This window comes from Nelusetta ayraudi, unplaced genomic scaffold (assembly GCF_046127955.1).
Source record: "Nelusetta ayraudi isolate G7.1 ecotype Tasmania unplaced genomic scaffold, CSIRO-AGI_Nayr_v1 ptg000015l, whole genome shotgun sequence".
Classification (NCBI taxonomy): domain Eukaryota; kingdom Metazoa; phylum Chordata; class Actinopteri; order Tetraodontiformes; family Monacanthidae; genus Nelusetta; species Nelusetta ayraudi.
The window spans coordinates 1456720-1482613 of record NW_027466065.1 but is presented as its reverse complement, the minus strand read 5'-3'; the positions used below and the strand labels follow the sequence as shown (position 1 = coordinate 1482613).

Genomic DNA, 25894 nt, shown 5'->3' with positions numbered 1-25894 from the left:
CCTCCACCCGAACTTAAGCAAGGTCGGTCACTGATGTTTACGACTTGGAAAAACGGAACACAAACAACCCCCTGTTGTCCCTTACAATCATACAGTTTTAGAACAAAAAGACACTAAAACTACTAATTAAAACTAAATAAACTGGATTCCGCTGACAACGAGTCACAAGTGAGCAGGTCTGAGATGTGACGACGAGACATTTTGGTGAAAAAGATTTGTTAAACTGATGAGGACGAATAAGCAGGTCAATGATCGTCGTCCCACACGCGCACGTACACGCGTCTTACCTTTTGAACTCTCTTCAGCCTCTCGGAGCGTTCAAATATTTACTATTAAGCTATTAATCTTTGCTATGCAAAAAAAAAAAAAAAAAGAAAGAGTGAGAGCAAACAGTGCCCGGGCCGTGGCTGACACCTGTGGATGGGCGGCGGCGGTTTCTGTTTATTGAAGGTGGCATAAAATGAGTAAATATCAACACAGCGGGACGAGCGATTGACCTGCGTTTGTTCCAGATGGAAACACCTGGCGGCCGTGAAGCGCTAACGACACTCACTTTGCCCGCTTGGCCATCTCGTTGCCGTCCCAGCGGGGGCTGTACGGGTACGACTTCTGCACCTGCGAGTAGAGCTGACCGCTGCTGGTGAAGTGGTACACCGACTGGAAGGTGAGGGTGGGCTGGTCCCGCGGGAAGTACAGCGGCAGGTCCACTAGGAGGAGCAGGAGAGCAGGTGCTGAGCGAGCGGAGGGCCGCTGCTGGTTCCAGGTGTGTGCGCGTGAGTGCGTTCCTACCGTGCACCAGGAAGCAGAAATCCTTCCACATGAGGAGGAGGGTGAGTTTGGTGAAGCCCTCGGCGTCGTACTCCACCACGCCCCTGCAACACACACACACACACACACACACACACACACACACACGCACCTGCAAAATCAGCACATCCTCATTGCTGTTTTTTTTTTTTTTGTGCGTCTGTGTGTGTTGAGCAAACAGCTGGAACACACAGACGACGACTGAGTACAAGTTGGTCAGAAGTCACGACGGAGCCACAGATGCTTTCAAGCAGGTTGAGACTTCAGACCGTGAAAACAAACACACAAATGAATTCGACTTGAGAGAAAATCGAGAAATGCTGCAGCCACAGAAAGGAGCCTTTGGATTTTTGGTTCCAAACAAATTGGCCTATTTAGACATTTTAGGCTGTGGGGAAACTGGAACAACTGGATTTTCTTTTTTTCCCTCTTTTCTTTTTTTTTTGCAATTTCTTTTGGCATGTTTCGGCCCAAAAGATGAATCAACCTTGGAAGCGGTTGGCTGGGTGATCAGTGGCAGCAGTAATCCCCGGAGACAGGCCTGCGCTGCGCTTGACTCACGTTCCAAAGTGACTGAGGAAGGCGGCGATGTACTCTCTCCTCTTGTGGTAGCCTTGGATGACGTACTGCACCTGCAGGGGGAGCGAGCAGGGGAGGGTGAGGGGGATGAAGAGGGAACACGGAACGGTTACGAATGGCCCCAAACCGTCGGTGCCCGGCTTCACATCACGACCGGACAAGCGTCTGTTCATCCAGATGCAGGAAGTTTGCTTTCTGATTTGAAGGAGGGGGAGTCTGAAGTCCTGAGGGAGAGTTTAGGAGGCGGCGAAAGGTAACAGGCGATGAAATTTTGTGGAAAAATCTAATCATTGAAGGAGGTGGGAGTGCTTATGAACTCATATTTATATGTCAATGTTATGTATACGATTTGTAAATACTCCAAACTGTCTATAAGATATATATGTATATGTATATATATATATATATATATATATATATATATATATATATATATATATATATATATATATATCATAATAATATTTTCTTTCTTTCTTTCTTTTTAATTCATCTAATTCTTCTTCTCTTTGCACTACATGTTGCTGTTATTATGTAACTCTTCCCAATATGGGATCAATAAAAGCATTCTTCTTCTCCTTCTTTTTACTATGTTTCTTCCAAAAGCCTCTTGAGATTTAGCCCTCTGTTTGCAACCTCCTGCGGAAACTGAGCTCCGGGGTCGAAGGTAACAGCCTTCAGAGGGTGATTTTTCACACAGACTGTCTGAAAATCTGAGCGAGGGAAAGCCGTCATGGATGGACTTGTGGATCGTGTAACGCACTGAAGAAAATGTTACAGCAGACAGGAAGTGGTGGGAAAATGCGAACCGGGGAAGTCCAGCTGAAGCTCGCCGACCCCCTGAGGAACTGCGGTCTGATTTTTTTTACGCGCTTCCTGTCATCACCAGGAACATTGCCTTTATTGTTTTCAATAAAATCATCTTTTCATTGCCGTCACTTCCTCTGCAGTTGTTGCTGCTGCACAGAATGTCTTCACGCCATCCTGCCGTTTACTCTTCCACTTACACACTTGCAGCCGCTCAGCGTAAACACGGCAACACTGGAACTGATCTTGATTCTGTTTTCAATCCGTGACATTTAAGTCAAAATTATATTTCAGCCCCCCCCCCCCAAAATCTAGAGACTGTTGTTTTTGCTGCATAAAAAAAAGTGATTACAACGTTTACAACTACCTGAATATGGCGAACAAAGAACCTGAACATATGCAAGAATGCATCAGGCTCAGTTTGAATTCTGATGGGGAACCAGTTTGGGGATTAAATTACACGGTGTGGCTGCAGGCGTGCCAGCATGCAGCAGGGTGTGCCAGTGCCACCCACAGAGGCTGCTGGCACACCCAGAAAATCAGGCTCTCAATTAGTTAATTTGTGTTCTTTGCCTCTTTTGTTCCAGCTCCCTTCGTGCACACTTCTCACGTTCACTCGTTTCAAATTAAAAGGCGAGATAAACTGTCATGCACAGAAGAGGATTTTCATTCGTGTTTACACTTTCACTGCAGGTTGGACAAATTTGATCTCGACCTTGTGGGATGAATGTCCAAATGTTTGACATGCTGACTGCTGTCGAGAGTCCGCTTCCTCAAGTTTGTTCCTGAAAAGCTGAGGCCACCGCCTCCTAGCAAGCGTCATGCGCTAGCTAGCTAGCTGCTACTGAATCCGGGCAAGAGACTTGAAATAGAAAAGTTATGACGGCCAGCTAACGCTGCACTGCAGTGTGAGTTAAGCACTGTTAAGTACCTGACGAGGTGTAGATTCATGATCTGGTTTTCAGGTTGGGCACGGAAAAGTCAAAACGAGCCCGGAGCTGAACGGCTCCAACAGCTCGGCTCCGCTGATTTCACTTATCTGCTGATCCCAATAAAGTGCGCCGCCGCGCAAGAATGTGAAATTGGTGCCAGTGCATCCATAACTGCGTAATTACAGTGTGTTCTTGCAGTTTGTTATTTGTTCCAGCTGCGGCGGCAGCCAAAAAAAAAAAAGGAAAAAAGAAGAAGAAAAATGGCGCTAGTGAGAAGGCAGAGGTTCCAGGACGGGGCGCACGTATGGCTGCCGCCTCCGTCGCCGTCGCCGCCGAGCGCCGTCGCTCATCCGCCGCCAGATTGGATGAATGGATGATGGCGTTTTGTCAAAGTTGTAATCTGGGATACGCCGAGTCATGGTGTGCATTGTGTGCGTGTATGATATGCGACGAGTCTCATCCCTGCCTTGAACACACACACACACACACACACACACACACACACACACACACACACACACACACACGCACACACACACACACACACACACACAGTGACTCACCCTCCTGTTCAATTATGTTTACATGGGACGGTGGAGGCGGAAATTTTGTTTTCTCAAAAGCAGAAAAAAGGGGCCAGATGCACAGCGAGCCGTTTATCTCGCTCCCCTTCAAACGCTGTGTGTGTGTGTGTGTGTGTGTGTGTGTGTGTGTGTGTGTGTGGAAGGAACTATGGATCACTGAGCTCTACCTCCTTGCCCTCCCTCGCTCCCTCCCTCCACCCGTCTCACTGGCTGCCTGAGGTGCTGAGGACAGGTGACGTCTCTCGGCAGGTATTCAGACCTGCCTGCGCTCAGAGATTCGCACGCCTGCACATTTTGACTTGCGGCGGCAGCTGCGCGCTGATGCAACACCCAAGCCGGAAGTGTTTCCTGCCCGTGCGATTGAGAAATCTCTTCTTTTCTTCTCTCTCTCTTGCGTCACGTGTGGCCTCGCACCGCCGCCACCGCCGGCCCAATCATTAGGGGCATCCGGTTCATTTGGGAAAAGCGAACATCCTGCTTGGTGATGTGATCTGCCAGAGCTGCGTTGGCTGAGCGTGGTCAGACACAACACACCCTGAGACCAGGAGGGAAAGACCCAGAAAGTGGCCTCGTCTTCATTGGTTTTTGCTCGTTCCTTGATCAAGACTATTTTGTGCCGAGCTGATGTTTTGTTGACTGAGATCTGCTTCACTCCAGTCGGCTGCCGCTGCTGCTGCAGCTGCTGACTCATTTCCGAACCTGTGACGTCGTCCGTCACCGACTTCCTCCAAACTGCCTCCAGGTTGCGCAACCTTCACAGGTTTGCACGTGTTGCACATCCACAGCTGTCTTCTGGCGGTTCCGGCCTCCCCCGCCACCTCCCGAGCTTAATTCCTCTGTGTCGGTGCCTTTTGACATGGCAAGAAGGCCGATTTCCACAACTGAATGCTCAGCTCACGCGCTTTTGACTGGTGAAACAAGCAAAAGGAAGAATAAAACAAGTGGTAAAAATGGGCCTTGCCTCCTTTCTGGCCAGGTCACTGACAGGAAGAGCGGAAGAGTGAACGCCGCCGCCGCTTCAGTCAACGGAGGAAAGGAGCCTCGCGGCGGCACTCAGTGGGGGGATGGGGAGGGAGGGTGCTTTTAAATGGCAGTTGACGCAGACATATGACAGATTTAATTACGACGCCTTCATTATCAGTTACTCCTCTTGTTAGCCGCTTTCCCGTCACGTCACGTCACAAAAAAACAACAACGATGATTTGATTGAAATTGACTGGGAGCACAATCGGCCCCCTGTCTCGTGGCGGGCGTGTCACGAGGCAGCTGACTGAGAGGTGGCGCCAGCGAGCGGCGGCGGCCACGGCGGGGGTGCGTGGCTATCAAATCATCCAATCCAATATCCAATCTTTTATTCATCTGATAGGAACTTTGCCACTGCGGAAACAATAAAATAAAACGTTTCAATCAATTTATTAAAAATAATGAAACCCCCCCCCACTCCTGATAACAGCTACAGTTTTGTCTGTCAATAAGTCGATGGAGGTGGGGAGAGGCGAAGCTGGAGGTGGCCCTCATCTGGACAGCACCTGCAGCAGGTGGGAGGTCGTGACTGGAAAACCATGGACAGGAGACTGCGGGGGTAAAAGACCACTGCAGCGCCACCGCTGGGTGAGGAGGAGGAGGAGGAGCAGCATCTTCAGCGCGGGACTGGCACGGTCTCCACCCGGCGGAGCTCGAGAACACCTAGCCGCCGAGCTAACGCTAGCAGAAGAAGAAGTTTGAGCGCTTCTTTGACAAATAGACGACTTTAACAAATGGAACTTGTCTTCTGTGAGTAACACTGTTTGTAGTTGCTCGCGAAGCGCTGCAATGTGGCAAGCTGTTAGATGGAGGAGGTGGTGGTGGTGGTGGTGGTGGTGGTGGTTCTTTTATGCTGACGGTAAACAGGACGCTTTATTTTGTCTCGGTGCCCGACATTCCGTCCTCATTGTTTGTGCTGAATCGCTGCGTTGTGTTTCCGGCAAAAATAACAAGTCCTGCGCAAGGAATTGCCGGAGGTGTGACAGAGCAACAGAGCACAGAGAGGATTTTTTTTTTTTTTTTTTAAACAAACATACATTCGTCGACCGTCTCGCTACGATTACGCCCTCTTGGAAGATACGCGTCGGAGGCAGCGGCCGAATTTACTCGGCAAATACGACTGTCTGGAAGACATGGAAATGCTCCCCCGAACCCGAGCGGCTCAAACCTGGTGCGAGAAGCGGCTCCCAAATTAGCCGCAGCCGGTGCACGAATCCCCCGCGGGCTCGGAAGTAACACCTGCCCGCCAGATTACAAAAATCCCAGAGTGACCGCTAATCCGGACGGGCGTTAATTTAATTCCGACAAAATTCGGACAAAAAAGGTTGAAACTTGAAATGCGCTGCAAGAAAGACAACAACAAAGAAGAGGAAGAAGGGAAAAAAAAAAAAAAAAAAAGAGGCACCCGCTTGTTCACGTGTTTGGAGGAAGTCAAACCTGCTGCTGCTGCTGCACTCAGACAGACACATGGAGGTCAGACGGGGACGTGTCCACACGCTGCTGCTGCTGCAGCCCAGGGTCCAGGTGAACAGGGTGCAATGGAGTGTGTGTGTGTGTGTGTGTGTGTGCGGGCGAGCAAGCAGCGGGGGAGGGGCCTCTCTCCTGAGGGAAACGGCCCTACGTGGTGTCTACACGATGTATCTACCTGTCAACCTGCGGCGGGGCGGCGAGCTCAGACGGCCCGTGGAGGCCGGCCAGGACGCCCACGTTGGCAGATGCCAGACACGCTCGCATGGGCGCACACGTATATGCAACAAGCACACACACACACACACACACAGACACAGGGAGCCTCGGACTGAAGACGCACTCCAGCGGACGCGTGCTGCTCCGCTTCCACCTAAAGCTCACCGCCGCACGATAATTGATTCAAATTTCTGTCACACATCCGACGCACGCACGCACGCACACACACACGCACACACACACACACACACACACACACACACACACACACACACACACACTTTGTTTGTCAAGGCACACAGTCAGGCCACTGACACCATTGTTTTTTGTGCTAGATTTTACGCACAACTTCCAAGAACGGCAATAAAACGAGTCTATCATGTGACTCCCTATGAAAGGAAACAATTCCGCCCAAACAGGGGGAATAAAATGACTACACTGGCGTCTGGGATGAAATATAACATTAAAAAAACCATAATAAATATCCATTAAAACAAATAGTTTGCAGGTTTAACAGTTTAACCGGATCAGGCGATCTTCCTCTTCTCTGAATTCATCAGTATTTAGTTCAGAAACGTTCTGGCAAATGTGCAAAAACGTATTATCACAACACAAAAGCTGCATGAACTTATACTATTAAAAAGAAAAAAGTGTCCTGCAGTGATTGGCTGCAGAGGGCCAGTGTCTGTGGGCTGAACTGAAACTGGGGCCTGGTGAGTTTACCTTGTTGGTGAGCAGCTGGCACACTTGAGGAACATAGTCGATCAGACACCCTCCGCTGGGGAACGCTGGGATGTGAAGTGCAGAGGGGCCTCCCAGGGCGCTGAGCGGAAGGACGAGGGGGGGAAAAAAAAGAAATGAGATCAGTCAACACATTGAGTCTTAAATCAACTAAACTCTCCTCAACTTTGGAGGAATGCACGAAAAACGAACGGCTTCTCTTTCGGCGGGAAACGCTCTGAAAAAACATGCCGTCCTCTTTGTTCTGCTCCACTAGTTCATTAATTCTTAGACGTCCTTCTGATTCAGCTCCATTAGCGATTAGCGACTGCTTGTTTAATCAGATGCGCTGCCGCGGCGCTCCGCTGACTAACCCACCGACGTAGTCACTCTGTGACTATTTTTTTTCTCCCCCCCCCGCCCCCACCCCCTCCCTTCCACTGATCTGGGGCAGCAAACACAAAAGGAAAAGCCCGAGGGCGGGTTAAAGGTCTCAAGGAACCGCTTATTGGCTTTTAATGCCCATTCTAGGAGTCACCGAGGAGAGAGTGCGTCCGCAGCCTTCTGCTCTGATTCCCTTCTTCATTACAGCCGAGAGTCGGGGAGGAAGTGATGTCATTTGAGGAGTGACGCCGGGGCAGATGATTTTTTTTTTTTTTAACCAGGTTAAGCATGCATGATGCATGTCACTATCCCCGGCATCGCCCGCCCGACGTCAAGTCAAATGTCAAAAGATCACGGCAGCGGGAAGCCAGCGCCGCGGGGGGTGTTGCTCTGCGGTTCATGAGGAGGTCTGCCATGTGAAAAAATGGCAATAGCCGAACAAACAAGACAAACAAACGAGCCGCGATTCTGCTCGTTCATTCCCAGGATGTCGACCATTCGGATTTTCTACAATGGCCAATACGGTTTTTATCGTTTTATAGTTCCCAGGGCCGCTCTTGACAGCCGCCTACAGCTCGGCGCTCCAGATCTGAATCTGGTTATTGAGACGTGCGCATCCCGTCGCTGCCGTTAATTATTCCCGACAGTTTTGGCGGCGCTCCAGAGGACGCGGCCGCGTTTGGCTGCGGCCGCCTTCCTCCCGTCTCCTCCGCGAGGTCACGCGGCTGAAGGCTCCCCCGGCCGCCCTTCGCGTCTCGACTCGAGCGGAGCCAGACGAGTCTGACGGCGGTCCAGATCTCATGTCGAAGGAAATATTTTCATTCCAGAGGACGCAGCGCAACGCGTGCGCAACGCACGTGTCCAGAGCATTGCACAATCCTGACAATTCCAAAGAGAGGCCGTGGGAGGGAGAGCGAGGAGGAAGGTGAAGCAAAGTGCGGCAACATTCCACCTCGCTGTCCCGACCAGCAGGAAGCTGGAGGCCGCTGATGGGAAAGTGCGTCCAGGGACGAGCTGACGGGAAGGTCAGCGGTGACTGAATCCCGCCGCCTTTCCGGGACGGTGGAGTAAACACCCGGGCCGCAGATTAAATGCTGGAAGGGGGAGGAGAGGGTGGGTATAATAATCTGGAAGACATTTTATCTACAGATAAAAGAAAGAATTAGTCACTGAAGCTGAGAAACAGTTCAGTGACTCTGGATCGCTTCTCTCAAAATACACACAGTGTCCGGCAAACTGTAAAATCCTCTTGTTTTCATTTCTTCATATGTCTAACCAGGTGAACCTTAAAGCCGCCACTTGCAGCACAAACACACACACACACGCAGGCTGAGCTGCGCGCCGACACAAGCGGTCGATTGGAAATGACTCGCAGCGATGCAGGAGAGGAGCCTTTGAAAAAAGGGAAAAAAAAAATCTAAATGATGCCCATCTCTCCACCCACAGACCCAGGAATAGCTCCGTATCATTCAGATGGAAATGCGGACGCAGAATAGACGCAGTTGTGTTCGTCACACGCGCAAATGCGTGTGTGTGTGTGTGCGAGTGTAAGAACAAATGGTACGCACTTTAGATTTCAATAGGTTTTTTTTTATTTATTATTATTTGTTTGAGAACTGAAGCTGATTTGGATGCAATGCTGATTATGTTCCATCTTAAAACTGGCCCCTGATTGGGCCAAGTAAGTCTGAGGCCAGGTTCAGATCAGGGCCCTTAACAAAGACAAACTGAAATCCAATCCAATTTAACACAACAGGTTTGTCCTGCCCGTCAGTGGACTGAAACCCATAACCAGCGTTGATGCTTTGATTGGACGATCTGTTCTTATTCCGTTCTGATAATTGAGTTGTAATCATCTGGAGAACCAAACCATCCGCCCTGCTTCTGCCACCCTGAACTTTCCAAACTAACATTGTGTTTCCGCATTAAGTGCGTGGGTGAAGGTAAGGGATGTATCCTGCATCTGCATTGTGTTGTGTTGTGTTAAAGGCAGATTACAGGAGAAAACTACTGGGAAATGAATCTCGTCTTCAGTTATCTTAAAACGGGGATCGGGAACCAAAAAAAAATATTTTTAATTAGCAACTCTTAATACAACTAAATACAGCGATTTCACCAAACTGGAGTCTGAAGGAAAGCACTGTGGCCTCTTCTCTCATCTCACTTTTCCACTGTGTCTTTGTCCGCGGTGCGTGGGGGCAACCTTCCTGGCATCAAAATGTTGTTTTATTGCAGTGCAGAGAATTTAAGTCCGAGAGCGAATAACGAAACCACCGTGTGCACGCAGTGTCCAGAAATGCTGCTGCCTGCGCTAAACTTGAGCACACTGGCACTTCTGCTTTAATTGCGTCCTTATTATCAATTGACCCAGATTGCCACACGGGCTTCAGAACTATCTGTCAAAGCAAAAAAAAATATATATTTATATCTTCTTCGGCCAAAAGGTTTGCGCTGTATAACTCAGCTTGTTAACTTTCTGATTAAACGTCAGGAAATTCTGCTTCACCTCACAATGACTCGTGTAGGCTACCGCATTTAATCCAATAAAAATAGAGGTATCGAACCCTCCCATATACTGAAGCACAGATGTGATAGGCTCCAGCAGCGCAACCCTGAACATTTGCGGTAAAAAAAATATTGTAGCCTATAAAACGTACAAGAATTTTTTGGGAAGATTATTTTTAACACTGTGATTTTTTGTAATGTTTTACTTGAAAATCTGCGGAATTGTTCATTACTTGTGTTAAGAAAGGTCAGCTAAGATTTTTCTGTGAGCTAGATGCCGTCATCAAAAGAGCCACATCTGGCTCGCGAGCCATAGGTTCCCGACCCCTGTCTTAAAAGATTCAAACAGGTTGTGATCATAAGGATCATTTTGCAGACATATTTTCTGCTGGTCTTTCTCAGTGTTTATCTGATAGACACACAAACACACACACACACACACACACACACACACACACACACACACACACACACACACACACACACACACACACACACACACACACACACACACAGCTGATACATAGCTGACAATCCACCTCATGACAGTCTTGCCAAAAAATTCTGGACTGGAGGTTACCTAAGGTTCATTTCATGAAGATGAATAAAGTTTTAATCTTGCCTGGTCTTATCTCAAGTCCATAAAAATGAAGCAGAGGCACCAGGGACTCCTTGGACAACTGATAAGAGTCGACTTCAAAATGAAAACAGTGAAATGAGAGAGGGAGGAGCACCTTCTGTGGAAACCTTTCTGTCAGGCAGCGCCTGCTTCCTGCTCGAAGCTCTCGCCTTTACAAACGGCCACACGGGGTCATTTTGCTTCCCTGGTGGTGGCAGACGTGGCCGCAGCGCCATCGACTCCGGAAACAGGCCGAGTCGTGCTCGTCAGGAGCGGCAGACTGACTTTTATGTAAAAGCCGCTTTCGAGCAGCGAGTGGGCAGACGGAACGGCGGTCAAGGCGGCGGAATGCGGAGACGTTTTCACCGAGCCCCCCGGCTGCGCCTGCGAACGTCTGTAAATCAATTCTCGCCGCTTTGCTCGATAAACAGGGAAACAACCAGCTCCGCATCTGATTATCGTCTGGTGTGAGGGAAGAGGGTGTGCAGGACAGGGGGTTAGATGGAGGCAGCTGATTGGCCGTGGCCTGTGCGAGCATTTTCATCTGTGAAAGAAAAAATAGACGAAAGCTCATAGTTGTGTGTTGTTGTGACATAAGTCCCTTCAATTGATTGGGTTAAGGAACTCCCACCACTTCACGCCATGACGTTTAAACTAGGGCTGTCAGTCAATTAAAATGTTTAATCGCGATTAATCACAAAGTGTCCTGAGTTAACTCGCGATTGATTGCAAATTAATTGCACATTTTTTACCCTGCTCTATATGTAACTTTTAGAAGATACAGTATTTATTGTGTTTCTTAAACTCTAAGAAAAATTGGATAGGACAATAATAATTCCTTTGTGGAAATATTCTATTTTTATTTTCATTGGAACATTCCAAAACGATGACATACTTGTACAGTTTGCCGTGAACGAAGCCATTGGTTAACAAGGGCGCCGAAAGGAAGTGGGCTCCGTTTCTCGGCTATTCGCTGCGCTTCCACGGCCGGTGTGAACCCGGTCTGATAAGTACGGCTGCGGTTCGCACACGATCTTCGCGGTGCTTCTGCCTCCGGTGTGAACCAGGCGTTAATCGCGTGTTAAAAAACGATTGTAGTTGAAAGGAGCTTGAGTTAACGCGTTAACTTCGACAGTCCTAGCTTAAACGTTTCAAGTCAATTAAAAAACATACAAATATCATCAAACGCAAGTTACGTCACTAAATTTGCACAGAACACTTTCATCACGTTTCCCTCCGTTTCCTCTTATCGGACAGTTGGGGATCATTTGTGAAAACACCAAACCCACAAAATCTGATGGCGGCCCATTCATTTCAATGAAGTTGTTCGCCTAGCGCAGACGCCGAAAAAGTTTTTGACTTTCGCATTAATGGGCTCATAGAGCTTAGAGCGCAGTGGTGTCACTTCCCATCATGCATCTGAAACTCACATGATCTATTTGGCCAATCAGAACGATTCTGGACAACGTCACTTATGAGAATCTTTTGCTGCAGTACCTCGAGTGGCCACTGGGAAAAAATTGGCACGCCGCCTATATTACCAGTCCGGTATCCAGTTCTTATAATACATCCATGGGAAACACTGCTGTCGAGTCGTCATCACTTTTATCACTAACAAAATCAAGGTCCACCGTGGGAGATGTAGTTCACAACCAACGCAGTCCTTAAAGCAGCGCGGCTCAACTCACAATAATTGCACACGTTTTGAGCTCCCAAAGGCCCCATAAAGTGACGCACCGTGGCATGTGACGTAAAGGGTCACGTCGGACCCGTCACTGCTGGAGGTCGTGAGCGGAAAAATAAAAAGTGCGGTAAATGGTGAGATTCCAGCGTGCAGACTCAGAATTTAGTCACAGTGGTGTTTTACTCCCCCGACGGCCCCCCCAAGGAGACGCCATGTGTGCCTCCGCTGGTGTCGCGGAGTAGGCAATTCAACGCACACGCACACATAGCAGTCATCCAGCAGACACGCTGGGACCCCTGTTAGCCATCCAGGCTCGAGCGGCGCACACTTACAGTAGACGGAGGGAACGGGCACGCATGTAAACAAACAGTCACGCCGTTCGGTGACAGGGCCGCCCGTGACTTCATCAACTGGAGATTATCTGGTGTGACTCAGGTGGACGGCGGTGACGAGGCTCACTTTGTTGACTTGCGCACTTGCATGCGTGTTTGCGCGCGACAGTGTGAGAACCGATAAAGGATCAACAGGGAAGGAGGGCAGACGTGACTCATTAGCGAAGTGAATGATAAGGCAGAGGAGGAGGAGGACCAGCGCCGCTTTTCCAACGCGCGGCGCCACAGTGGCAACATTTCCATTTTGATTGCCTATTTCAAAGCCACAGAGCCAAAAGTGACCCAGTTTGTTTGCCGTTTGGGCCAAATGTACTTATTTTTCTTCCACCGCGGATCAGCGAAGCCGCTTCATGCACATTTTGAGGGACGGTGCGTTTGAAAATTTGGACACTGAAGGAAAAAAAAAAAATATTCTAATTTGTAAAAAACAGTTCTAGTTGGCTTTAGGTGGTTCAGAGCTGATGCACAAAATGCTTGATGGAAGCAGAACAAACTGAACGTTGAGCTGCATTAGATTCATGTGACTCTCACGGCTGATGCCAGGCGACCCACAGCAAGTCACACCCAGTTGTTGGCTGGGTTGAACCCTAGCGTGTCTGAGTGCACAGTGACGGAGAGTTTTTCACCCCATTTCCCCTCCTTGTTTTCCCCACCTCTTCAGCGCAAACTTAACGTGACAGAAAGGGAAACTACAATTAACGGCCCTATAAAAATGCAAAAATTGCACATCACTGGCGGATGCTCCACCTCCCAGATACACAGTGAGATCTCTTTCCGTCGAACAAAGGCGGGTTTGATGCGACATTTAACATGAGCCTATACTGTACGCTAACCACAGGGGCTTTAAAAACAGCCTATATATAGAAGAGAGCAAAGCCGGGCTGCATCTCCACGCGCATAATGTTCAAGGAGACCAGCAGCAAAGAGGAAGAAGAAGAAGAAAAAAAAAAAAGAGCTACGGGGAGAGCTTGGAGCCGCGGAGAGGAGTGAGGCGTCTGCGGCTGACATCTCAGACTGTTGAGTGGGTTTGCTGGGTTAGCGGTGAATTTATTTTATCAGACTGACAATTTCTGGCTGTGACAAGACGCCCGCCGCGAAAAAGGGAAGAAGAAGAAAAAAAAAGAAAAAAGGAAAAGGAAAACCTTGAAAAATATCTGATCGAAATGCAAAGATTTTCAAAAGGCTACAAAACACCTCTACAGACTCTGGCAAAGGGACACATACAAGCTGTACACCCACTCAGGCACATGCAAACACACACACACACACACACATCGGCAGGCAGGCAGGCAGGCAGTCAGGCACACACGCACACACACACACACACAAATACACACACAGGCACCTAAAGGCAAATGCAGATACACAAACATAAGTGCACTGCAGCCTAAAACTGTCTCTCTGTGTTGATTTTTCTGGGCTCCTAAATCTGGTTTGGGGGCAGAGACGGTGCCCACTCGATTCTTTTATGCAATGCAGCAGGTTTTTTTTTCTGGGGGAAGGAGAGAGATTGTATCCAGCACGGTCTCACGGGCACGGTACAATCAGGTAAATGAGAAGCAAAAGTGAAAATGAAAAGACGGCCGGGCTGCGCGGGAAAACGGTCCCAGGAGACTCAAAGTCAGTCAGGAAGAAAAGACGAAAAAAGACCCAGAGCAGCAGGCGCCTGCAGGTGGAGCTGCGTCGGCGGCTACATGGCCGAATGAAGTTTGCTGAAAACTTAACAGCAAAATTATATCAGACAGTGGGGTAAAATTGTTGATGGTTGGAGATGAGGAGGAAAAGTTTGGATGTCTGGGGAAGTGCGGGCCTGAATTTTTCCATCCACAGGGGCGTTTTCTTCATGGACTGCCAACACCTGGCGCACCTTTCCATCACTCTTCATCCACCACCAGTCCATGTCCATCGCACACGTGAGAGTCAAACTCGGTGCGCGTAAAATAAAAAATAACTAACTACTACCACTACTCTGCTCCACTAGCTTTCCCTCTTACTTGCAAAACATTCAGTTTGCTTGCAGCCGTCTGATCCAGCTCGGACAAAATGACAGTCGAGACATCAGCTCTCATCAGCTGAGACTTTGTTCATTTAGTAAATTATTTAATGAGTTATTTCCCATTGCCGCTCTCGTGTGTCAAAACCTGGCTGTTAGACACTTGGTAACAACTCTGTGAAATGGAAATGGTTGCAGGCTTACTGCTGATCAACTCAGAATGGAGACCTGGAAATGGAAATATTTACTATTAGAAGTTTCCATCCAGTCAGATGATTATGATTACTGAAGAGCAGCGCACAGACAAAAACAGCAACATGCCGGAGCTTCTGCATTTCATCCAATCAGGAAGTTGATATATTAGTCCAACCAAAAGCTGCTCCGGCTGCTGTTTCATTTTGTTACAGAATTAAAAAGCGGCAATAATTTAAAGCGTCTCTGAAACAGCATGAACAGAGTCTGACGGTTGAGGAGGAAGCTGCAAGACTCGGCAACAGTCGGGTCAAACAGCAGCGAGGCGAGGCGAGAGAAGGTCACCTGTCATTATCCCATCTGGAGAGATTCTGCTTTCACGCACATTGGAAGGATAAAAATATGGCATCCACATCTATTGGACGGCACTCCGCTTCGCGCCGTCACTTTAAACCAGCAGGGAGGCGGCGGCTCCTCAAAACTGTGTGTTGCGACCTGCTGCGGAACGTTATGTAAGAGACGAGCGGCGCCACCGTGGTGAATCCGCGAACCCGCAGACCGGCGGCGTTTGACTCCTCAGCATCGATCCTTCCAGCGGAAGGCGGGGCTTGCGGGGAGGTGAAAGCCAACACGGCCCATCAAACGGAGGAACGGCCGCGGCCGCTGTGCATTATCGGCAAAAATGTGGGTGTCTGTCTATGTATGTTTCGAGATCTTCCTTTTTATACCTCTGCTCTTTTTTTCTTCTCTTCCTTACCTCCCCTCCGCCGGTGTGCGGCAGAGGGGAGGCGGCGGTGGCCTGGCGTTTGAAGGCGGGGGTGGGGGTGGGGGAGGAAGCAGCGGCGGCGGCGGCGTAAGAAAGGGAGAGGAAGAGGGAAGAGAAGCAGAGGTGTAACACCGGCGCTCTGGGGGCCTGCGAGTCTGCGTTCGCAGCCCTCAGATGTGCCGAAGGAGAGCGAAAAGTGAGCTATCAAACGGCGGAGGAGCGATGAAAGCGGAGGGAGGAGAGGTGGAGGAAAGAGAAGAGAAGCTGTCCTCTCTCTCTCTCATTTTTTTCCGTTTCCTTCCTCACCGGGCCGCTGCCGAACGAGCGAGCGAGCGAGCGACGACCTTGCTGGGTAGAGCGCGGCTCTTCTCTCTCTTTCAAGTCCCACTCACTCTGGCGGCTCCCTTTGAGGATCAGCCAGAGGGATCAGCGGAGGAGAGGGAGTGATAGGGGAGAGGGAGGGAAAAAAAAAAAAGCGAGAGAGAGAGAGAGAGAGAGAGAGAGAGAGAGAGAGGAGAGATGGGTGGCGGATGTGTGGAAGAGAGAAGGAGGAAAGCGGAAGAGGCGCGACTCGGGGCAGCAAAGTTAAAGAGCGGGCAAATTTATTCATTTATTTATTTATTTTTTAAAACATGAAAAATAAGATGAAGCCAAACAAGCGAAGGTCTGATCCAATCATGTGATGAGGTCTTCAGAACGCTTTGTCCTCATGCGTATCTCCAGCCTCACTTGCCGGCTCCAACATTTCAGAGGTATGTGCCGGAACCCGGCCCTGTGTGATGTCACGGAGGGCACTGACACCCCTCACAGGTTAGTAGCAACGTCCCAATGGGTCAGGGTCATTTCTCCGTCCCTTTGCAAACATGTGTATGGTCCAAGAAAGCACCAGTTTCAACAGAAGGCTGTAATTTCCCTTTCGTGGGATCAATAAAGGTCTTCTTCTTCAACACAGTGCTAAATATGTTGCTTTTTTGGGGGTTACCTCTGTTCATTAATTACTTTTTGATGACGCTGGTCATGTGACTTCTGATGATTTGTCACCTGTTGTTGGCTCTGAATTGCTGCTCAGCAAAAACACACTACGTTGCACCAAAGATGCAGTTTTATCGGGAATCTGGCTCCAATATGGGGCTTTGAACTGACACAGATGCGCAACAATATCAATTCACCTCAAAATTAAGGCCATGAAAAGACTGTTGATCCATGCAAGCGGACACACGAGGCCGCTTTCAGAAATCTAAATATGTTTTGCAGCAGTCTTCCACCTTGGAAACGAATGGCCCCTGGGGTGCTGCGGCTTATTGGTGCTGCTGCTGCCGCTGCATTCAACACTGTGCACTTCTGCACAGGGGAGTCTAATGGAAGCGATGCAGCGTGGAATCCCGGGTCATCGCAAGTCACCGCTAACAGCCTAGCGTGTCTCCGCTCCGTCACTTGGCACCCCAGAGGAGCAACAGGAAGTTGCCGCCACTGTCTTGGTTCGTCCTTTCCTTCTTATTCCTGGAGGGGGTGTTGGGGGGTGGGGGGGCAAAACGCGAAAAACAAAACCGCAAAACAAATAAAACCCGTGCAGCCGCGAGTCGACATCGACGCAATTACGAGGAGTAATTCCGACAGGAGCTCAAACAATTGTCAGTTTGGCTTGGCTGCAAACAGAAACGGTAGCAGTTCGACTTGCGTGCACGCAGTGTTTCCCACAAGGCCCTGGGTGTCACCAAACTCACCAGAATATGAATTGCACAATCGCGAGCTGGTAACGGAGGCAGACTGTTGGCGCTAACAGTGGGAGAGAGCGCCGGGGTATTTTTTGAGAAGATAAATAAATGAAGTAGATAAATTACATCTCGTCCTGTCTGGACTTTACATTTCAGTCTGATCGAGTGGCAGACATTCACCCGCTGGTGTAAAGTGACAGCGGAGACTGTTGGTCATAAATTCTGTTGTTACAAAAAAACAAAAAACAATAATACAATGCGGAGAGATAAAGGAGTGAAGAGAAGAGACGTGTGGACAGATGGAGGATAAATGCACAGACAACGACGACGACGACGACCACAACAATAACAAGTAAAAAAAAAAAAAAAAAACTGAGAAAAAAAAAGATGATAGGATGATTGACGAAGAGCTGGAAGGACAGAAAGACAGCAGACATAAAGAACATTTTGACACTGAATAGATGGAGTTGATATGACAGCCTGGACTAACAGTTGAAATCCAGCGGTGCCAAACTGAAGCGCGGCCAGTTTTCTGCAGCCGTCCGCAGCTGCAGAATCCAAAGCGATTCAAACAATGCGCGCAGCTGCCTTGATGCGGATTTTATATTTGCCATTACACGCGTGATGTATCGCAAACAACTGCGGTCAGCCGGGGTTAACGCGCCGGCTCTTGAACGTCTATCAAACGCTCCGCTAGGGGGGAAAAAAAACACGACGACGACAACAACAACAGAGTGGAAGTGCAAAGAGTGTTTTCCTCTTCGCTGGAGCCGATGTGGAGACCAAAGACTAACAAGGGTCAGCTAGGACACGCCAGAGAAAACTAACAGGGTAACAAATCTGCATCAACACACGCGCACACACGCTGCATGATAAATTATGAAAGAAAAAAAGAAAAGCGCACATCCATGCGGCCGTTTGTCTTCCGAACAATGCCGCCAAAGACATACATTCTGTGTTTGTTTTTTTCTCCCTTTTTTGCCCTGGGTCATGAATTAACACACTCCCACACAGCTGACAAGGAAAGGTGCACAAAAGCACGCAGCGGTGCGGATTCATCCGCGGCCTTGATATGCATATGTGCAAATATCTCCAGACAAAGCGGAGACGTTAAGCGGGAGGCGAACGCCGCTAAATGGGCTCCTGGCGGCTCGGCGGTGCCGCTTGCTAAGCCTCGGCGCCTTCACATCTTTCTGGGTTTTCTTTTTTTTTTGGGACGGGGAGGATTTTATTGTACAGGCTGTGCGGCTTCGCCACTCCGCCGCCGTTCAGCCTCCTTCTGTCTGATGCGCTCACGCAAGTGGCAGCGGAGGAGAGACTCCAGTGGCTTCAGTCTGGTCTGGAGCCTCGATGGAGAGAATCTCGTTTAGTTAGAGAGAGAGAGAGAGAGAGAGAGAGACACACACACACACACACACACACACACACACACACACACACACACACACACACACACACACGTATGAACAAATCACCCGACCTGCAGCTGGATTTGTCTGCAGGTACGAAGGTGTCAATCAAGCAGGCTGGAAACAGGCGGCGGGCGCTAACACCTAAGACTAGAATTGCCGGCGTGGCTCAGGGTTCTTAACGGCCCACACGGGTCCCTCGGTTATTATCACAACCCGCCTCAGCCCGCAACCCCGCTGTTATTACATAATAATTACCGTTTTAATTCTGTCAGAAAGGGGGTTGCAAACAGCCTGAACGGGCTTATGTCACTTCCAAGCGCCGAGACGAAGAGAATATGTTAATGTCATGCATTTACCAAGTTCACCCTGGTGTCTCAGAACCAATGTAGAATATAGCAGCCTAAGCCCAAAAATTCGCTGATCTTTCTCCTTTATTATGATTTTCCTAACAAATGATTAACGATTATGTTAACATATGCATTTATCAACGCATTCAATACATCAACATTAGATCGCTTTTAAATCCCATTTAAAGGTCAAAAGGTCAAAGGGCAAAGGGTTTTTCATCATTCAAGTCACTCAATAGGATAAAAACACGTACATACAAAATACCTTCGCTCGAACAGATGCTAATAAATAATCTTGAGGTACTTAAAAGTAGAAAAGTCATTTAAAATAAAATAAAAGGTCAGCAGCAGCCACGAGTTACAGAAGCCAACAGCGGCGACGGCTCTCAAAGGAGATTCGGCCGCATGAGTCCTGCATGATGCAGAACCCCCTGGGGGCCCAGTAGAAGAACCTTTTTGCTTTCTGGGGGTCTGAGAGTGAAGTCGCGGCACAACAGCTGGGTTCCACCGTGCAGGAGGGCGACGGCGTGGAAAGGACCGGGACAACGGGAGCGGAGGGTGACCGCGGCGCGATGGGGGGATGGAGGAAGCGTGGCGAGAGAGAGGAGGGGCGGCGAGGAGGAGGAGGAGGAGAGGTGGCGGTGGGGGAGGGGCAGAGGTCTCCTAACCTGGTGCGACGGGGCGTGCGCTTGTAAATAAACATCAGGCCCAGATTATTCCGAGCACGGAAGCCTGGAACGTGGGGCCCCGCGGTCAGAGTGGGCCCATACCTGGCTCACACACACACACACACACACACACACACACACACACACACACACACACGAGCACGCACAAAACACGCACATATGTACCTTTGTGTTGGGAGCAAAGCCGATTCAAACGCTTGGTGAAAAACCACAGAAGAAGAAGAAGAAGGAAAAAAGGCACACGCCCAAACTCACAGAACACACACTCAAATAAAAATACATGCACTCAAATGGAAGCTGACAAGAGCACATTAACGCACAAACACACAAACAGAAAAACCTACTGGGACAATAAAGGCCGAACAAAGAGAATACACACACACACACACACGCACGCACACACGCACACACACACAAACGCACACAGCCTTGCAGAAAATGTTCCACACAAGCCTTTGCACACACACACACACACACACACACACACACACACACACACACACACTGTGTACTGTTAACACCCCAGATGTCTGCAGACATCCAGTCATCCCGCGCTCAGACGCCGTGTGTCATCATTTTTTTGTTCTCCGCTCGTTGTTTGGAGAAAACCGACTGATGAGTCCAGACGCGGCCGCGCTGGATTATTCAGAATGACATAATATGACGACGGATTCACGACAAACGAGCGGGCGAGCGAGCGCTAATCCGTCAGCGTCTCGCATCCTAGAAATCAGTGAGGGAGCGCAGGAGAGGAGAGGGGGGAGGGGTGCGGGGAGGAGGAGGGGGAGAGGCCTCACCTGTGGCTGACCTCCTCCCACCTCTGCACCTCCTCCTGGATTCTCAAGGCATCTTGTCTTCACATGTGGAATCTGGCAACCAAGCGGCAGAACCTTTTCCAAGGCAGAGCAGCACGCTGAGAGTGTTTCTGGCTCAACCCCGAGGACCATCTTGCAGCTTTAAAACTGCATTGTATTGTTTTACTTTTTGCTGTGGCTCAGTTGGTAGAGCGGACCGTGACTTGACGATCGAAAGGTTGGCGGTTCAAATCCTGGCTCCATGTTTGAAGTGGCCTTGGGCAAGACACTGAAAACTAAAATTGTTCCTAATTGGGCTGGCAGTGCCTTGATGGGCAGTGCCTTGCATGGCAGCATCCGCCTATTTGAACCCCAAGGAAGCAGGTACCAAAATGGTAACCCTTGCAACCTCGTATGGGTCAGTGGAAATTGGTACTAACGGAGTACCAGAGTACTGACGCCAAGCGAGCCAGTGGAAACACGCCCTTTAAAGTGCGGTCCTTTCACCATTTACCATTTATTTTCATCTATTTAACCTTTATTTACCCAGGTAAGCAATTAACAATAGATTCCTATTTACAAGTGCAGCCTGAAGAAAGAGCAAAGGCTCTTTGAGGGATGGAGGACACGTGGGAGCTAAAAGTAAAAACGTTACATCTACTCACTGTTCGATGCTGGGGGAGAGGTAGAGTTTGGGCAGGACCTGCGTTGCCTCTGCGTCCTCGAAGCTCACGGACAGAAGGGCCACGTCCTCGCCGGGGTCCAGCGCCGTGTCCTGTGGAGGAAGCGCAGTCCTGATCAGTCAAGTCAGAAGACATGGACGCAGACAGCGAAGGCATCGCCAAGACCCTACATCACACCCACTTTCAAATCTTTGTATTTTTTTTTCTTTTTCCACTCAGGAGCAGCGTCACACATTTGGTCACCTGCTCCAATAACATATTTAGCCCTGTGTTTAAAGTCTTCTACAAAATTACAATGCTTTGTTGGACGTTCCCCAATGTTCCCCAGGAGGACTAAGTGATTTGTCTGCAGGTACAAATGTGTCAATCAAGCAGGTTGAAAACAGGTGGCGGGTGCTGACACGCTTTGTTGGACGTTCCCCATGTTTGCTCTCAGGCAGACGGCCTGTTTGTTGCCGGCGATGCTTGACGCACCGAGGATTAAAAAAAAAAAAGTTTCTATCCATGATCCTGAGTTTGAATCACTTCCTGTCGTCCTTCCGCTCGCAGACTCGTGTTCAACTCCTGCTATAAAACCTCCAGGCGTGATGACCTTAGGTAATTGTTGTTGGTCTTTAATTTAAATGAACGTTTCCATCCCCTCAGCCGTAAAGGAAGAAAGCGGTTCTGATGCGGAGCAAAATAAACCCAGGTCCGAATAGCATGTTGAGAAATCGAGCGATTGGTTCTGAGAAGAAACAACGGAACGAAGATTATCTTTTGAAACCACGAGGACAAGGAGCAGCTCTTCTGTTTACGCCGGAGGTAGATGCGTCTTTCACAGACGACCTTGTACCAAGGTCCAGTCTGAAGGACTTGGGCAGGTTTATCTATTGATGGAATCCTTAAAGGAAACTTGTCAGATTTTCTTTACTCTTACATTTGTGATTGAACTCCAGAGTGCTCAGAGTCTGCAACGCTCAGAGTCTGCAGCTGTTTATTAATGCAACACCAGTGCAGTTTGGCTACATTTGGTTCTGTGTGTCCGATGATCCTGCTGGAGCCAAATGATTGTTGGTCTAAATGAACTGTAAGTGTTGCAAAAGCTTTTTGACACTTCCTGTTCTTTGTAGCATCTTTGGATCAAGGAATCTGACAAAGTGTGGCGGCGCAGATTCCAGCCAAAGCAGTGATGTGTTATTATCATTGGCCAGGTTGAGCGCAGCTGCTAGCTGAAGGTTCAGTTCCCAGAGTGCAGGCACTGAGTCCTCAGCAGAGCAAAGCGTCGTTACGGATCAACAATTTAAAGATTTGCCAGACAAAAGTCCAGAGTCAAATCCAGAGAGGCGTTTCGGGATATGGGGAGGAGCAGAGGGAAAGACACCAGAAGAAACATCGGTTTTGTTTCATGCTACATTAGCTTCAGCAGCTGCGCTTTGAGCCTGAGCTGATGACTGGAAGCACCAATCAAATCATGTGTGAGGCGGACGCGGAGGCCACCCGGAGCAGCTCGCTGCAAAAAGCCTCGTCCGCCTCTTCTGGGCTCCGGTTCCTCAGTCTGTGCTGTTTTTTCCTCGAGCGTGGCTACTTCCCCGGCACTGTCATTAGCGCAATTCCACATCAAGCACCATCGCGGGCCCTCCGTCTCCGCCTGACAAAGGCTCGGCAGTCTTAATCAAATGTCTTACAGATGGTTTGAACTCATCCATTTGTTATAATCGCTGCCCGCCGCGGTGAGACGGAATACAACCACCACACATGACGCGGGCAGAGGCAAAGCGCAACCAGTTTGCAGCCCAAATCGTGATGGGGGCTTGTTAACTAATAAAGCATGGAAAGTTTGCTGATCTAAAAATACTGCCAATAATAATAATAATAATAATAATAATAATAATAATAATGATAATGGCAACAAAAAAGACTAGAGTGGGCGAAAAAGGGAAATTCCTCACTGAACATTAGCCATCCAAGCGGAGTGGAATGAATTCTCCTGCGTGCCAACTAATGAGTCGTTCATTGGGTTTAATCTAAGAGAATGAAAAGACAAAAAATCAAATAGATCCACTCCAGAAATGACTGCGCCAATCGGAAAAGGGAAACTCCTCGCTGAACATTAGCCATCCAAGCGGAGTGGACGTTGCCTTGGGTGCCATTAAAAATGTCAGCTAAAGCGCTTACGGGGGGACTTCACACATGGCGGGATATTTGTTAAAGTTGCGTCTCCACTAAACTCATCTAGTTTTGTTTCCATAACTAATATTTTGCTTTTAATTTCCAATTGAGTTGTTCTTTTTTTGTTCTGTTCTGTTATGGCCTGTTTTTTTCCTGCACGATACAATAATAACAGTACGGCAGATTTAAGGATGTTTCGCTGCAGGTCATCACTGGTACTTTATCTTATTGTGAAGCAGACAAGACAAAACCGTGCAACCGTTGTCTGATGCCAATGCCAGTTAATCAATAGATCAACCGATTACAATGAAAAGAGGAAGACGTGGGTTCAATAAGAAAAAGACTGGGAGACATGGAAATGAGCCGCGGCAATGGAGATATCGATATTATTGATATTTGGATCGATACGCCCACCACTGACTGGGAGTGTTAAGAAATGCAAACACTGCAGCAGCCAAAGTCCAGCTATGTAGCGGGTAAAATGATTCCATGTTGAAGAAATACACACCTACATGTAACAAGGAGGGATTAATGAGCAGAACCAAGACATAGGGAACTCAGTGAGGGCTCGATGGACTTCCAGAATCTTTTACAGCGTGGATGTGAGCAGGAGCGGCAGCCTCGTTTGCCTCGTCGTCGCAAATATATTATATGCATGATGAGGCCAGAGCTGGAAGTCGGGCAGCAGAAGGGAAGGCAGGCCGGGCTGCAACCAAAAAAAAGTGTTGCCTGATGGAATCAGCTCGCATCAATACAGCGCACGTCCGCAAACAAGACGGGCCGCGTGGCTGGCGGCGGCGCCCGAGGCTCCCGCCGCTGACGACGAGGGACGAATCGGAACGGGCACCGAGGGGAGACGGGGGAGAGAGGAGAGGGGGACAGGGAGGAAGGAAGGAAGAGAGAGAGGGAGAAAAAGATTGTTTTGCTCCAGTTTGTGGCTGTCAAGTCCAGTTGCCGTCTTCCAAGGTGATTTAATGGCTGCTTTCTTTGGACTGGGACGCTTGTAAACAGACTGATGAGAGGCAACAGGAAGGTGAGAGGGCCGGAGCGGGCTGCGGCCGAACAGACCAGGGGCGCCGGGCCTTTTCTCCGCCCAGTGATTCAGACTCATCTTGTCCTGGTCGGACAGAGAAGAGCTGTCACAAGTCATACCGCATCAGCCCAACAAACGAACAAACAAACAAACAAAAAAATCGCCAAAAAACAAGGCAGAGCCTGAACTTTTTGCGATTGCCATTTTAAATTAACGGGCAGGACAAAGGAGCCGAAGCTTCGTGTCTAAAAATACTCGTTTCAACTTTTGTCTTGGAAAAGTTTGTGTCAAGCTGACCAAAAGTATGAAGTCGGTTCGAAACCCCAGTATGACAGAAATATTCTAATATCACACCTACGCAGCAATGCTACATGCTAAATAATACTGAAATGTCCATCAAAATTTATCACACTAGCATGCAAAATATTTCCCAGCTGCCATAGAGTCACATGGGGATAAATTTTTTGCTTCTATTCCATCCAGCCGAGAACCCAACAAATGTACATATCCGGATATATAGAGGGATAACTTGGCTTTCAATGACACAGCAACAACAAAGACTGTGTATGTGTTTTCTTTTTTTTTTTTAAGACTGCCATGCGGTTTTCATCTCCAGATGTCCATCCTTGAAGAGAAAACTGCTGCCGCGCGCTTTGTTTGAAGTAAATTCAAGCGCAAGAAAGCAACACAACACGAAAACACTTTTTTTTTCCGACAGCTGGCTCTGGTTTGGAGAAACACAGCGTTGCAGACTGGCTGGTGATATAGAGGCAGCCTTCAGAAAAAGCAACAAAAAAAAAAAACTAAACGGTGATTACTTCTTAACCCCGCAACTTTGCAGATCCATACGCACGGAGACACCTTAATGAGAACCCGAGTTGACATTTCAACCTCCGCTGCCTTGGAACCATTACTTAGAGTGAAGCAGAGCTCCCAGTCCCCCGGTAATGAAAAAAAGCCCCCAAATGGCCATTAATGTTGCCGCGCACACGTCCTAAGCCCTTTTAACGACGTACACTTGAGGGCAACTGCAGCTCACTTGCTTATGTAAAGCGTTGTTAAGAAGAGGAACATAAAAAAAAAAAAGGAAAGGGAAAAAAAAACAACAACCCCTTTGCTGCACAAGCCACAGGCGGCACCTTAATGAAGACTTCTTCTTCGGTGGTAAGTAATGAGCACTGAAGTGGCCCGGGTCAGGAGACGAGGAGGCCGTCCTGCAGGGAGGTTGGCCGGACGCTGCAGCGTTGCGGTGCTCGACGCGGCGCCCGCCGGGCGTTTGAGTCAAACCGCCGCTGGACTGGAGTGAAGACGGAGGGCGAGGGGCAGTGCACGCGTGCGCACGTCAAGGTCGGAGGAGGAGGAAGCCTCCGAGTCAGAGCCTTTTTCACGTGGCCGCC

At 48.9% G+C, this 25894-nt stretch overlaps 2 protein-coding genes and 1 long non-coding RNA gene across 4 annotated transcripts in view; 2 read left to right on the top strand and 1 right to left on the bottom strand.

Moving 5' to 3' along the window:
- Positions 1 to 25894, bottom strand: part of babam2 (BRISC and BRCA1 A complex member 2) — a 66866-nt gene that overhangs the window by 2815 nt on the left and 38157 nt on the right. For both annotated transcript variants that reach the window (XM_076023296.1, XM_076023295.1), the window contains exons 7-11: positions 21296 to 21405; positions 7142 to 7241; positions 1369 to 1439; positions 790 to 872; positions 554 to 707 (exon numbers count right to left, since the gene is read on the bottom strand). In XM_076023296.1, the coding sequence (XP_075879411.1) occupies positions 554 to 707; positions 790 to 872; positions 1369 to 1439; positions 7142 to 7241; positions 21296 to 21405 (518 nt within the window). The remainder of the gene's footprint in view (positions 1 to 553; positions 708 to 789; positions 873 to 1368; positions 1440 to 7141; positions 7242 to 21295; positions 21406 to 25894) is intronic.
- Positions 1437 to 2842, top strand: LOC142886279 (uncharacterized). The gene is made up of 2 exons (XR_012926406.1): positions 1437 to 1639; positions 1993 to 2842. It is a non-coding gene; the product is annotated as an uncharacterized LOC142886279 (long non-coding RNA).
- Positions 6450 to 25894, top strand: part of LOC142886275 (uncharacterized) — a 117107-nt gene continuing 97662 nt past the window's right edge. Inside the window, exon 1 of the mRNA XM_076023298.1 lies at positions 6450 to 6578. Coding sequence (XP_075879413.1) covers positions 6465 to 6578 — 114 coding nt within the window. The 5' untranslated portion in view covers positions 6450 to 6464. The remainder of the gene's footprint in view (positions 6579 to 25894) is intronic.